The sequence below is a fragment of the Podarcis filfolensis genome (assembly GCF_964270895.1).
Source record: "Podarcis filfolensis genome assembly, chromosome: 5".
NCBI classification, from domain to species: domain Eukaryota; kingdom Metazoa; phylum Chordata; class Lepidosauria; order Squamata; family Lacertidae; genus Podarcis; species Podarcis filfolensis.
The window spans coordinates 35856933-35870811 of NC_139608.1; the positions used below are offsets into that span (position 1 = coordinate 35856933).

The 13879-nt window shown below is 46.1% G+C and overlaps 1 protein-coding gene across 1 annotated transcript in view; it reads right to left on the reverse strand.

Moving 5' to 3' along the window:
- RAB6B (RAB6B, member RAS oncogene family) overlaps positions 1-9844 on the reverse strand; it is a 56038-nt gene extending 46194 nt beyond the window's left edge. The window contains exon 1 of the mRNA XM_083616324.1: positions 9446-9844. Within this exon, the coding sequence (XP_083472450.1) occupies positions 9446-9515 (70 nt within the window). The 5' untranslated portion in view covers positions 9516-9844. The remainder of the gene's footprint in view (positions 1-9445) is intronic.
- Positions 9845-13879: the final 4035 nt, after the last annotated feature.

Consider the following 13879-nt stretch of genomic DNA (forward strand, 5'->3'; position numbering starts at 1 on the left):
AACAGAAGTATTTAGTTAAGATCCCGTTGATAACGGCTACAATAATTTGGGCTCGCAGATGAAAAAACCCAGAAGCTCCATCCATATGGGAATGGATACTTGAAGTGCTTAGAGTTGGCAGAAGGGACACTTTGACAGATTGATCCATTATGAGAAATGGAAGTACCAATATTGTAAAGTTTGCTGGAAGGTGGTTGTGTTTTGCAAACTATTCAAACATGAATTATGGAAATAGCAGACTGGAAGGAATTTTATTTCTGTAAATTGTGAATAAAAATGTTTTGAAAATAAAACCACTGTTGTTTGTTTACAAGATCTGGAAAGAAATCAGTTTGTTTTACCTGTCCCAGCAATTCATTGGGAATTATATTTTCATATTTTGAGAGGGTTTTTAAACCTGCCCTTCAGTGCATACCGCATAAAAAAACCACCCATAAACTAAACATTGTGTTATATAAAAACACCACGTGAAAACCACATTATAACCTCTAAGGGGAACAGTAATAATCAAAGCACAGACATTAATCAACTGCAGACCGAAGTTAAAATGTCTTAAGAGCTCCACCCAAAAAACAACAAAAATGGTACCATTTCCTCATGTGTGGTGCCATAATGAAAAAGGCCCTGCCCCTGCTATCTGTGAATTTCTCGAATCTTACCAAGAGGCCAAAAAGCAAGGCCTCAGTGGATGTATCCTGATCACCACATCAATAATTGATTCACAAGGTCAATATATCTTAAGGTGTTAGGATGCTCCCCTTACTATCTTGAAAGCCAGTGTGTTTAGAGTGTCAGACTAGGGCCCAGAAGACTGGGATTTAATACCCACTCAGCCATGAAGCTTACTGGGTGACCGTGAGCCAATCTTCGCCTGGGTTGTTGCAAGGAGAAAACAGAGAAAAGGAAAAGCATGGACACCACCCTGAACTCCTTGGTAGAAAGGTGGGCTAAAAATGTAATAAAGCATCCATCTTGAGTTACTTTCAAATCATAGGTGCTGTTCCATACTGTGAAGGCATCTCACAGTTTACTCCAAGGAAATTAGAGAGGTATTGATTACTCTGATCATCATGGGGCAAATCAGAGGTGAGGGGAAAATTCACAATAATGGGAGTGGGTGGGTGTCTTTTCTTCACTTGGACTTATAAGATTATATCAACAAATTGAGTTTAAAGTAAGCTAACAGGACATTTTCTCTCCGCACTGGTAATCGCTAAGGAAAAAAAAGTGAATGGCATTAGTGCCACAAGATGGTTTAGACAGCTTACAATTCCCAATCCCCCCACACCCTGAGCACCTTCCCTGAAAATCATCATGACATGCAATAAATATCCCAGGAAACATTTGGGTATTATTTTTCATACTGCAGTTCTAGTTCTAGTCACCTGAGTCACATTTGCTGAATTTGCAGTACAAGCTATTCACCTCTAGCAGCTATGCTATGCCACATCACTGAACCATATTCCCATACAAATGTGCTACAAGCAGACACTAGCAAGGCTATGCTTGCAATTGTCAGACATAGGTCTTTACCAGCTGCTCAAATGCAGATCTGTTTGTCAGTCTTGCTTCCTCCCCCAAATGCTTTCTGCCTTGTATAGCTAACTTAAAACACAATCCGTACCTTTATGCAATTAAGAGTACCATTTGTTGCCTCGCCCCACAAGTTCCAGAACTGTTATGTCCAGTGAGAATCTGAGCAAGCTTGTGGATCCGTGACGTCACAGGCATCAGCCAGTCAGCACCCAGTGCACACCCAGTTTCTCTGGGAAATTCAAAAGAACTGTTTCCCCCAGAACTCAACCCTAGAGAAAACCATACCACAGCATGTGAGTAATCCCCACAACTTAAGCAATATTTTGTTTGTATGCAGCCAGTGTTACAGGTAGCCAACCTCATAAAGAATAAAGGCCTTAAAGTCTTAATATGAATAAAACCTAAGAGCAGCCCTTCAGAATCAGCGCTGTACACACAAATTATCAAGCTGCAGGATGTAATAATCAGCTGTGTAAAAGTTCACCATAGAATATATCTGGGGAGTCTACAATTTGGTGATTAAACTAATGGTTTGAATTTTGACCTCACAGCAAGTAAGTACCACAAATTACCTTGATTTCCAATACTTCAGGGGCCAGTTTTCACCCTCTGGCATCCAGGGCCGCAGTAGCGATGTTTGCCCTGGATCTCCCACACCTGTACAAGCCACCTTTCAACTGTGTGTGGAAGGCTATTGTTATTGTTCATTATTATGGTATGTATTTTTGTGTTTTCATATTGTAAACCACCCTGTGATCTTTGGGTGAAGGGTGGTATAGAAACTGAAGTAATAATTTCCTGGAGCGGCACTACATTGGGCACTGAGACAAAGGCCAACTCCCAGGCTACTGTGGTGGCCAAATATGCCTGAGGCAGCGCATCTTTGTAAAAGGTGATACATGACAGGCCACTTTACCTCAGACCGAAAGCTGGCTCAGCATGTTGAGTATAAAGGTAAAGTGTATCTGCTGCACATACCTCTGAGAGAGGTAGGCTAGGAGTATTTTTGTCTGTGGGGATCAGGCTTCTACCTCCATCACTGCTCAGGAGAGTCCTCATCTCCAACAGCCATGCAGTGCAAAAAAGGCTTTTGGAATGTATACAGCACAAGCATGTCCTATTGCCAGCCATTTCGGAAGGTTGGAACCCTTTTCCCTTTTCTTTAGGGCTATCACACTTCTTCCTTCCAGAAAAGACACAAATTTGCTAATAATCCAGCTTCCTGCTTTGTTGTCTTTGTTATCAAGCCCTGCTAAGCATCCTGCCCTGGCACAACACGCCAACACACACTAAAATCCAGGTTTTTTTTAATAAGGAATGGTCCAAAACCTGAGATATCACAACCACCACAACCCTAATAAATAGCTCTGTGCTGTGCATGCAAAGACTCAATTTTCAGAATCATTTCAAAAACCTGAGCCCTACTTCCCTTGCTAGGGCAAATACATGGTTATATAAAAGTTTAGCATCTTACCCACCATTTTTACATTAATTCCTCTCTGAACAGTACATAGAACCAAGGAATCACCTGCATGGAGGCGACTATAAATAAGATTGGGTGGGAGGAACTAAGAGTGTGAAATGAGGCTTGTTAGTGCTTTAATCAACCCTCACTTAATATTCCAATCAATAACTGTTCGTTGCGAAGGTTACCGATACTGGGAGGCACAGTTAACTCAAATAGCCTAGTTGCCTTGGTCAGTATTATCTAACGAGCTACAAACATTTTGTTACTTTCTACACATTGCTATACAGAGCAATCCTATACATGTCTATTCAGAAGTGGGCCTCACTGAATTCAATGTGGGCAATTGGGTGTAGGACTACAGTCATAGCCATCTGGCAGTTAGCCAGTGGCCTGGATGAAACAGCAACAATTCCTTCTAGGTGAATAAGATGGTTTGTCAAATAACCACTAAAGAGCACTTGGTGATACTTGAACATGCAAGCATGCAGGCTGGTAATAAAAGAGATCACAGGCTACACATCTTACTGTATAAATAAATGCAGCTTTGCAAATGCTAAAGGTCTAGGGCAGGCATCCCCAAACTCGGCCCTCCAGCTGTTTTGGGACTACAATTCCCATCATCCCTGAACACTGGTCCTGTTAGCTAGGGGTGATGGGAGTTGTAGTCCCAAAACAGCTGGAGGGTTGAATTTGGGGATGCCAAGTCTAAGGCAATCTTCCCCAACTTGATACTCTCCAGGTGACTGGGCTATAATTCCCATTATCCCTGACAATTGTCCACGCTGGCCAGGACTGATAGAGAGCACCAGCTTGGGGAAAGCTAGTTGAAAACAAAACACAAACATGCCTGCAAAAAATCAACTCTGCAGGCTCATTCAGATCAGGGGAGCAGGGAATCCATCTCGCTTTGTGTGACTTACACAAAAGGATGCTCAAAGTGAGCATTTCTAAAGGTATGTGCACAAGCTTTGCACCACATCTATAGGGAAAGTGTGGAGTCTTTGTTCCTAGGTAGTGAGGCATTTCACGCTATCTACTGGAGCAGGGGATAATGCCATACATCAGTAAAGAAGAACTTGTGGCCCTCCAGATATTACTGGACTACAACACTCATCACTGGCCATGCTGGCAGGGGCTGATGGGAACTGGGGTCCAACAACACGGGTCACCAGTTCTCCACCCCATCATACATTAACCTGCCTCAGAGACCTGACCAGGAGAGACCCATCTCTTCGTGCCTGATTCTTGCATCAGTCAAGAAAGCCTCAGGATGTCCTGCCAATATGTGGGTCAGCAAGCACTTCCCCTTCTAGATGACTGGCAGTGGGGGTGGTTCACAGAGAACTGTGCAATTCAAATTGCATTTTGAATGCATTGCGTAAAAACCACGTTGCAGAGCAGAGAAGCCAAATGACCTTGGCACCAAACAGGCAGCTGCGTTTCAGACAATTGTGCTGGTTTTATATTATTGATCAAAAAAGAACTTTCAGCTGATCAATTTTTTCCATCTGTGATTATTTCCCTGCCTCCCACTCCCAGTTTCACAGCACCATTACCTGTCCTCAGGGCAAAAAAAGGCTAGAGCAATTGGCTTTGGCTTTCTCCTCCCTTATCTGTCTTCTCTGACTGTTGCATCTGCCTGTTGCATTGTGCTTTGAGCTTCATGTCTGCTGCATGTTTATGGGCTTCCAAAGATTAAGCTTGAGATGGAGGCCCCTGAATATATCTGATACTTTATCTGTTACCTTGCTATGAAGACCTTCAATGCCATCCATAGGCATATGATCCTGATGGGAAGGATCAAGGGACTAACTATTTGGTTCCTCTAGAACAGGGATAAGGGAAACACCAGGATTCCAACCCCTAGCAGCCCAGCAGAGCCAATGGTCAGGATTGAAGAGAACTAAACTCCAGCAGCATCTGGGAGGACCACAGATTAGCCATCCCTGACCTAGAAAAATAGTCTTTCCACCTTTATTGTTTTTTTTAAAAAGAACTTTTGAACTAGCCGTTCTTCAGCACATTACCTTCAAGAGGACATGGCAAGCAACTCAATGGGGTGGTTTTTACTGAGCTTGCTTCTGTGCTTTTTATCAGCAGCAGGAATCTAGCAGGCAAAGCTTATACTGACATAGAGATCAAGCTGCAGAGAAGGTTTCTTCACCTTCATACCAGCTGCTATTAATGGCACAAGGAGCAAGCCCAGAAAAAGGTATGGCAGCCTTACAAGGAATGTATTTGAAAGAAAGCCATCCTGCAATTGTCTGACAAGCTTAAAAGATTGCTTGAAGGAAAAGGTATGCTGTACTGTCCCATTCATATCTTCTTTGAAAGATGGGAGAGACAAGAGAAAATCAAACTGGGAATAGCTTAGTGATATTTTTTCTTCCATGAAGATAAACCAAGATGTTAAAATATACATCTATTTAAATAAATCAGCATGAGTCAGCCTCTGCAAGTCTGGGGTCCTCCAGATTTTGTGACTACAGCTCCCATCAGCCTCAGCCAGCAAAGTGCTGGGAAATAAAATCCAAAACATTTGGAAGGATATAATATTGGCAGAAGGCCAGCACATGTATAGAAGGAGTGATCCTTCTCAATTCTCAAGAGATGCCAGGGACATTAGCTTGATTTGGAAGAGTAGGAAGTAGTGTGGCCATTTCTGCACTACAAACAGAAGCCAGTTTCAAGTCTACTTAAGTGCCTTGTGACATATCATAGATTTGGGGGCTGCAAGGGGATAACAGCATTGTTTCAATGAGTTTAGGTAGGTATTTATTCCAAGGAAAAATGTTACAACAGGATATTCATTAGAGGTATGCACTAATGGAAAGAGCTCCTGATGTAGACACCGAACAAAGACACACAAATAGGAAGCAATGGTTTAAAAGCATTTGATCAAGAAGATGAACATTAGTGTACTAAATTTCAAAAGGGAAAGGTTCAGTGGGATGGAACTAAGAATGAATTGGCCTACCACACCACTTGCCTGATTAAGCCTCTGATCATTGTGTTTACAGAGATGAGTGCCCTTCCTTTCTTGTAGTAGACACTGCTTAGTTTCTTGAAAGAGTGGCAAGCTGTGGAACTCAAACTTCCTTGAAACCATGCCCTCTCAGGTAGAAAGTTAGCAGGTGCTGAAGAGGGTCCAGTTCAGAACCAGTCTCCCCCCCTGGGATGAAGACTGCAAAACCAATAAAAATTTAAATAGGGGAGGTGAAGAACTAAGCATTTTGAGTGCAGCTGCCTCAGATAGCAATTCTCAGAGGCCAAAGAACCACAGGTCAACACGAAAATGCCAAAGACATCTGAAAGGAGCTAAAGCTAGAAGTCTCTCAGCCAAGATGGTGAACTGGGAATGCTTGGTTTTAGAGGATGGAATCAACATAGCGAGCATAACGGAAACATAGTGAAATGAAGAGAACCAGTGGGACATGGTTATCTCCAGATATAGAGTCTATAGATGGTGTAGCTCTGTATGCCAAAAGGGGCAGATTCCTACAAAGAGTCATTGTGGGTGGTGATGCAGGAGCCCAAAAGTAATTTAGTACTGGTATGTGCTTTCATCCCCCTGATCAAAATGCTCAGGGAGATATTGAAATGGTATCAAGGAAGTATCCAAAAGAGGGAATGTTGTAGTTATGGGTGACTTCAACTACCCTCACATAGATAGTTTACATGAGAAAGAGTTTAAATTTCTAGAAACCCTAAATGATTGTGTCCTAGAACAATAGGTCACAGAACCAACCAGAGGGGCGATGACCTTGGACCAAATCTGGCACCCAGTGCCTGATGTGAGATAATAAGAGTTATTGAGCCAGTTGGGAGCAGTGACCATAGTGCTATTAAACTAAACATACATGCCAAGTAAATCCAACATGGTCACATTTGACTTCAGAACATGAAACATCCCCCAATGAGGGGACAGGTAAGGAAGCTGAAAGGCAAAGTAAAGAGGGTCAAATTACTTCAAAATGATTGGAAGTTGTTTAACACAGTATCGGAAGCTCAGTTAGAGTGTATGCTGCAGATCGGGAAATATACCATGTGTTAGGAACTGCGGGGCAGATAGTAGTGATTAGAGGGGAAGTCTAGGCCTAAGACAAAATAGAAACTGACAAGTCGCCAGGTGTCCTTCAATCAGTCTTCATACCCCCAAACTGGAAAGTACCCAATGTAACACCACTTTTCAAAAAGAGATCCGGGAGCCTCCTGGAAATTACAGGCCTGTTAGCTTAATGTCTGGAGAAAGTATAGAAGAACAAGCCTTGCTGAAGTACAGCAAGCATGGCTTCTGCAAGCATAAGTCCTATCACAAGAACCTCTTAAAGTTCTTTGAGAGTGTCAACCAGCATATTGATAGAGGTGATCTAGTTGACATAGTTTACTTGGACTTTCTAAAAGCTTTTGACAAGATACCTCTCCAAATACTTCTGAGTGAGACTTCTATAAGGAAAAGGTTGCAATGTTTGGGACTTTTTGGTTTAGAGAAAAGGCAAGTATAACAGGAGATGCGATAGAAGTTCTCTCTGTGCGCTGTATGGTGAAAGTGGATAGGAAAATGTTTTTCTCCCTCTCTCATAATACTAGAACCCTTGGACATCCAATGAAGCTGAATGCTGGAAAATTCAAGACACAGAAGAGAAAGCATTTCTTCACTCAGAGCATTGTTAAACTATGGAACTCACACCCACATGAGGCACTGATAGCTACCAATCTGTATGGCTTTAGAAAAGGATTACACAAATTAATGGAAGAGGCGGCTATCAACAGCTACTCGCCACAATGGCTATGTTGTACCTCCACTGTGAGAGGCAGTATGTCTCTGAAAAACATTTGCTAGGTATACCAGTTGCTACCACAGGTGAGTGAGTGCTATTGTGCCCATGCACTGCTTGGGGGCTTCCTGCAGCCATCTGCGTGACTGGCCTAGTTCAGCAAGCTCTTTATATATTCTTAAAGCTTGCTCCCCAAACATAGGGTCATGTATGTGGCTACCCAGCAGTGGGAGAGGAGTTGGGGGAGGAACATCAGGTTCATAGGCAATATGTCATTTGCCAGGAGGGCAAATAGTGGGAGGGGCCTTCTGATGCTCTTCCCAGAAGCACCTGACACTAGTCTACCCTATGGGAAGTGAGATGCCTGAACAGGTGGATCTTTGATGTGATGAAGAGCAGGGCTGTATATGTTCAGAGGCACTCTAAGATTTCATACATTCCAGAGGTGAAATTCAGATTCTGAATTGGGCAAGGGAAGAGAGGAGTAGAATGTTCATTGCGAACTGCTATATCCTTTTTTATTGTAAGCTATAATATTGTAAGAGACTTAAAGTCGAGTCCATGAAATGCCTAGGAGAGTAAAGCAAAACAGATCCTGGAGGTTGAGGTTTCAGCCCTGGGGCAGCTGCCCCTCTGTTCCCCCTTGGGGTTGCAAATTGGACCAGGCAGATGGAGCACACATGCAGAAGGGTTTCTGGCCACTCTCCTCCCATCTGAGCTAGCTGGGGACCTCTGGGCCAATGAAGGGATGGGGGCCAGAAATGGAAAGCTGGGAGAGAGCATCTCCAGGTGGTGCTGGCTGTTGGCTCTGCCTTCAGAGCCTGGGCAGGTATCTATCTAGCCACTGGATTTTAATAGGGAGGAAGGGGGGGGGAGGGGAAGACTCAGACTCTTGGCCAGCAGCAGGGTGTGTCCCGGGCCTCGCTTCTTTATTTGCGCAAATCCTTCCCGGGGGGGGGGGGGCAGAAAAAAATCGCCTCGTTAGGAATTTGCACGGTGGGCAAGGAGAGAGAAGAGATGACATCTTCAGATAGCCCTGGGCTGGCTACTTCGACACCTCACCCCCCCTTTCCCCATCATCTATTTTCCAAAGGTGGTGGTCCCCCCCCCCAGTCGAAAAAATGGCACATTATCGTCTCCTTGTATCTCTAACAAGGGCGGAGGAGGAGACTCAGTTCTCCAAAAAGGGCATCCACACCATGCGATCTAAAGCTGCTCCGCGCTTATCATTCCAGCGCCACTTTGATCTTCCCGTTTTCTCCTCCTACACCGCAGGCAGCAATTCCTGGGCTTGAAGGCTCTCCTCGCCCACCCCACCTCTCCGTGGGCATCCTCTCCATCCGCACCCAAGAGCGGCGTTCTCACCCACCCGGCCCCACACATCAGACGGCGAAGCCGGGAAAGGGTGGGGGGAGGCGGGCGGGCGGGCGCCCAGCGACAGAAGCGCTCCCGCCGGCAGAAGTTGCCGCAATGCAAGAGGCAAGCGCGGGCACCTCGAGTCCATTGCGGAGCGCGGGGCGTCGCTCCGGAGGCTCCGCCGCCGCTTCCCCCTCGCGGCCAAGGGCTTCGCGAGAAGCACCTGCCTGCCGCAGCACCCGGCTCCATCGCCGCCGCCCACACCCTCTGGCCAGGAAGGGCGCCGCGCCCGACGGCTCCCACTCACCGCTTTGCTCCCCGAGGAAGACCAGCTTGAATTTCCTCAGCGGGTTGCCGAAGTCTCCTCCCGCGGACATGGTGCCTGGCTCCGGGGAGAGGGCAGGGCGGAGGCGGGGGGCAAGCGGGCGCGGCTGCAGGCGGCTCCGTCGGCTCGGGGAGACCGGTCGCCTTGGCCCGTCTGGCAGGCTGCGATCTGGGCGCTCTGCAGAGGGGGAGCCGCCCGAGCGGGGCGCAGCCTGCGTCGGTGGCCGGGCAAGGGCGCGCGTCCACGGCGGAGAAGCAGCGCTGCTGCTGCTAATGCTGCTACTGGAGATGCCGAAGCCAAGCTCTGCCCCTGTCGGCTCTCGCCCTGCCTTGCCTCTCCCGTCCGCGGCGGCGCCTGCGCTCTGCCCCTTTCCCGGCTACTCTGATGTCATGCTGGAGCAGCCAGCAAGCCAATGCGGTGCTGCAGGAGAGAGAGAGGGAGCGAGCGAGAGGCGCGGGTGGGGACGTACCAAGACGAGCTTGCTGGAGGGGCGGGCCCGTCTGGAGGGGGCGGGCCCGCGCCGGTGTGGAGGCGGGGGGTGGGGAACCTGCTGCACCTCGCCCGTCGGGGCCCAGCACGCGACTACGTCTCCGCCGCTGCCTCACGCCCAGCAGGTGTTTCTCCTCCTCACCCCCTCCCACGCACTCCCCACCGGCACCTGCTGGGGCTGAGCAGGTGGGAAGGAAGCCACAAGTGTGTCTCTGTGGGGGGAGGGGGCGCCGCGCGGGGGAGTCAAGCAATTGGGCTGAGACAGATGATGAGATCATCCCCTTGCAATCCACGTCCATTAATCCGGAATTGCAACCTCCCGCTAGGTTTGCTGCGCTTTGATTCCTACAAATCCTTCGCAGGGATTCCCGCCACTCTTAAGGGGGCTTTAGACGGCTGCCTTTCTTCAAAGGAAGGGCCTTCGCTCAGGGGCGACCGAGCACCCGTTTTGTATGCAGATGATCCCTGCTTCAATCCCCGGCGTCTGCAGGCAGAGGTTGGGAATCCTGGAGAGCTGCTGCCAGTCAGAGCCACGCAAGGGTGCCCAACAGGGGGTCCTCCAGATGTTGCCCAAAATCTTATCAGCCAATGGTGAGGAATGATCGGACCAGTAGTTTGGCAAGGTCTGGAGGGCAGCTGGTGCAGATCAGGTATCTTCAAACTTTTCAGACCCAAAACCCACTTTCAATCCAAACATGCATTTCTTAACCTTTTACTGTATATTAGCATGGTATATTAGCTCCTGCCAACCTAGCAGTTCGAAAGCACGTCAAAGTGCAAGTAGATAAATAGGTACCGCTCCGGCGGGAAGGTAAATGGCGTTTCCATGCACTGCTCTGGTTCGCCAGAGGCGGCTTAGTCATGCTGGCCACATGACCTGGAAGCTGTATGCCAGCTCCCTCGGCCAATAAAGCGAGATGAGTGCTGCAACTCCAGAAGAAGAATAGAAGAAGAGTTTGGCTTTGATATCCCGCTTTATCACTACCCGAAGGAGTCTCAAAGCGGCTAACATTCTCCTTTCCCTTCCTCCCCCACAACAAACACTCTGTGAGGTGAGTGGGGCTGAGAGACTTCAGAGAAGTGTGACTAGCCCAAGGTCACCCAGCAGCTGCATATGGAGGAGCGGAGACGCGAACCCTGTTCCCCAGATTACAAGTCTACCGCTCTTAACCACTACACCACACTGGCTCTCTGCGACTGGACCTAATGGTCAGGGGTCCACTTACCTTTACCTGTAGCATGGTAGGAGTGCTCCTGTTGTGACCCACCAGGGACCAGACCCACTACCCCATAGTCGCCTTTCACTGGGCGTCCTTTACCTTACCTTTACCTGACCCACCAGTTGAAGACCAAAAGATAATATTGATCTAGATAGACCAATGGTCTGGTTATTTATAAGGCCACTAAGTAATGTTTCTAACCATCTTCTGTGTTGACAGGGCAGGGTGGACAAAGAACTACATACTGCATTTTACCCCTTTGGTGTCTTCATTTCTGGGATGCCATCAGGGCCCAAGATCTACATCCTCATGGAAGGGGCAGAGAGATAGTGGGAGGACCTTGAATGAAAGACAGGAAAGTGGAGATCTCTCAGGGTGAGAGGCTGGAACTGCCCTGAGACCTCCAGGTATAGGGTGGTATATAAATTCAATTTTGACCAAACTGTGGGAGGCAGTGGAAGACAGGAGTGCCTGGCGTGCTCTGTTCTATGGGGTCATGAAGAGTGGGACACGACTAAATGACTAAACAACAACAACAAATAAATTCAATAAAGAATAAAGAATAAAAATAAAAAGAGGAAAGGAAAGCTGAGAGCTGGGAGGGAAGGAACTGTCATTTTTGGTGGGGGTGGAATTATGAGCTAATTCTGTACAGAGTTTAGACACTTGTGCACTATTTCTGCCCTTTAGATATCCTGCTGCTGATTTTCCTCTCCCTCATTTTCCTCAAGGCTGTTTTTGTTAGATAGGTAGTGCATTTTATAGCTGTACCCAATGTAAGTCTATTATGAGACTCTGCATTTTGCAGGGGTTGTGGAGTTCATTGCCTGAATGAAATGGTGTATAATTTGTCATTGCTGCTTGGCATGGCTTCATTATGTATTGCTTATGATTATGAACTGTATATAATTTTGGTATTATATTGTATTTACTTAATATATTTATATCCTGCCTTTCTCCCAAGTTGGGATTCGAGGTGGCTTGCAATCCTTAAAAACATCAATTATAAAATACAAAATAAAAAAATCCCAAACAGGTTAAAATAATAATCATGGCTGGGCAAGGACTTCTTGTGAACTGATTTGGCAATGCAATGAGACATCCTGGCTGGTGGGCACAGTAGCAGAATGACCAGGTACCCCAAAATCACAGAAAGAGAAAAGGCTGGCTAACAGACATCTGTCCATCTTCTATTATAATTCTCTACTCGCTCTATACTATATTTTCCCTGTCCTGTAACTGCCAGAATTATTTTTTTCTTCCAATGCAATACTAACAACCCCCAATCACAGAATCCAACAATAAGTGAATCCACACTCACTCACCCACCAGTCCTATAAGGGTGCATTCTAGGATAGAAGCCTCTTGAACCTTGGTTGCCTTCTCCTAATTTAAGCATAAGAAGATATATTAGAAGTCACATATACCCTTCCTAAAGGAATGCCTCCCTCTCACCAAGGAGTGCCTATCAGTCAAACACAACCCAATAAAAGCAAAATAAAATAAACAGTAAAGGGGTGGCACCATTGTCATAACACGATAAGAGCACCCCAAAATGTGCTTATTTAATAGCCTACGGCTAGGTGTCACCCAATAAGCCACAGGTGTTTCCTGTCCCCCCTTCTTAGGATTCTGCCAGGACTTAGCAAAGCAAAGGCTGTAAGGTTGCCAGGGAAAGGGTAGGATGGGGAACTCAAAGCTGCTTCCCATCTCCTGCATACCTTACAGCAACCAGTAAGTGTCTTCATGGGATATCTCATCCTTACAAAGAATCCTGGTTGCATGCACCATTTTCATTTGAATAATGATATCATTGTTTATTCTACATCTCGTGGTGAAACTTGGGCAACAGATTAATATAAAACATTATTCTGGATCATGCACAATTCATCCATTTGGTTTTAGGCTCACCGTCAGGCCGGACTGGGGAACCTGCAGCCTTCCAGATGCTGTTTTTGGACTTTGATTCTTGTCAGCCCTGCCCATTGGCCACATTGCCCAGGACTGACCGAGCCTGGAGTGCAACAGTGTTTGGCCACACAGTTTCCCCACTTGAAGAGAAAGCTAAATGGGCTTGTCTATGCTGCTTGAAGATCCCAAAGGGCTCTGGCATCATAGGGAAAGCACAAATATATTCTTTCTTTCTTTCTTTCTTTCTTTCTTTCTTTCTTTCTTTCTTTCTTTCCTGCAGGCTCCAGGAAGAAATATGCTTTAAAAACAATAACACAACGATAGATTGTAAAGGAAAATGCATATTTTAGGTAAGGTTACCAGATGTCCCCATTTCCCAGGGAAGTCCCCGGATTTACAAATCAGTCCCCTGACAAAATCCCATCTATTTACTAGGAAGTTGAAAAGTGTCCCCGGATTCATTGGGGAAAAAAATCTGGTAACCTTAACATTTGAAGGCATCCCTGTTTAGGGAAGCTTTTAATGTTTGATGTATCACAGTATTTTAATATTCTTTTGGAAGCCGCCCAGAGTGGCTGGGGAAGCCCAACCAGATGGGCGGGGTATAAATAATTAATAATATTATTATTATTATTATTATTATTATTATTATTATTATTATTATTTTAGGTAATCTTATCCTCAGCCAGCAAAAGACTCTTTCCAGTATTTTGTCATATGCTTTGATCAATATAATTGAAAGTGACTTGAGTGATGAACTAAGGAGACACGTTCAGTGGCTTAAGTCTGCACCATT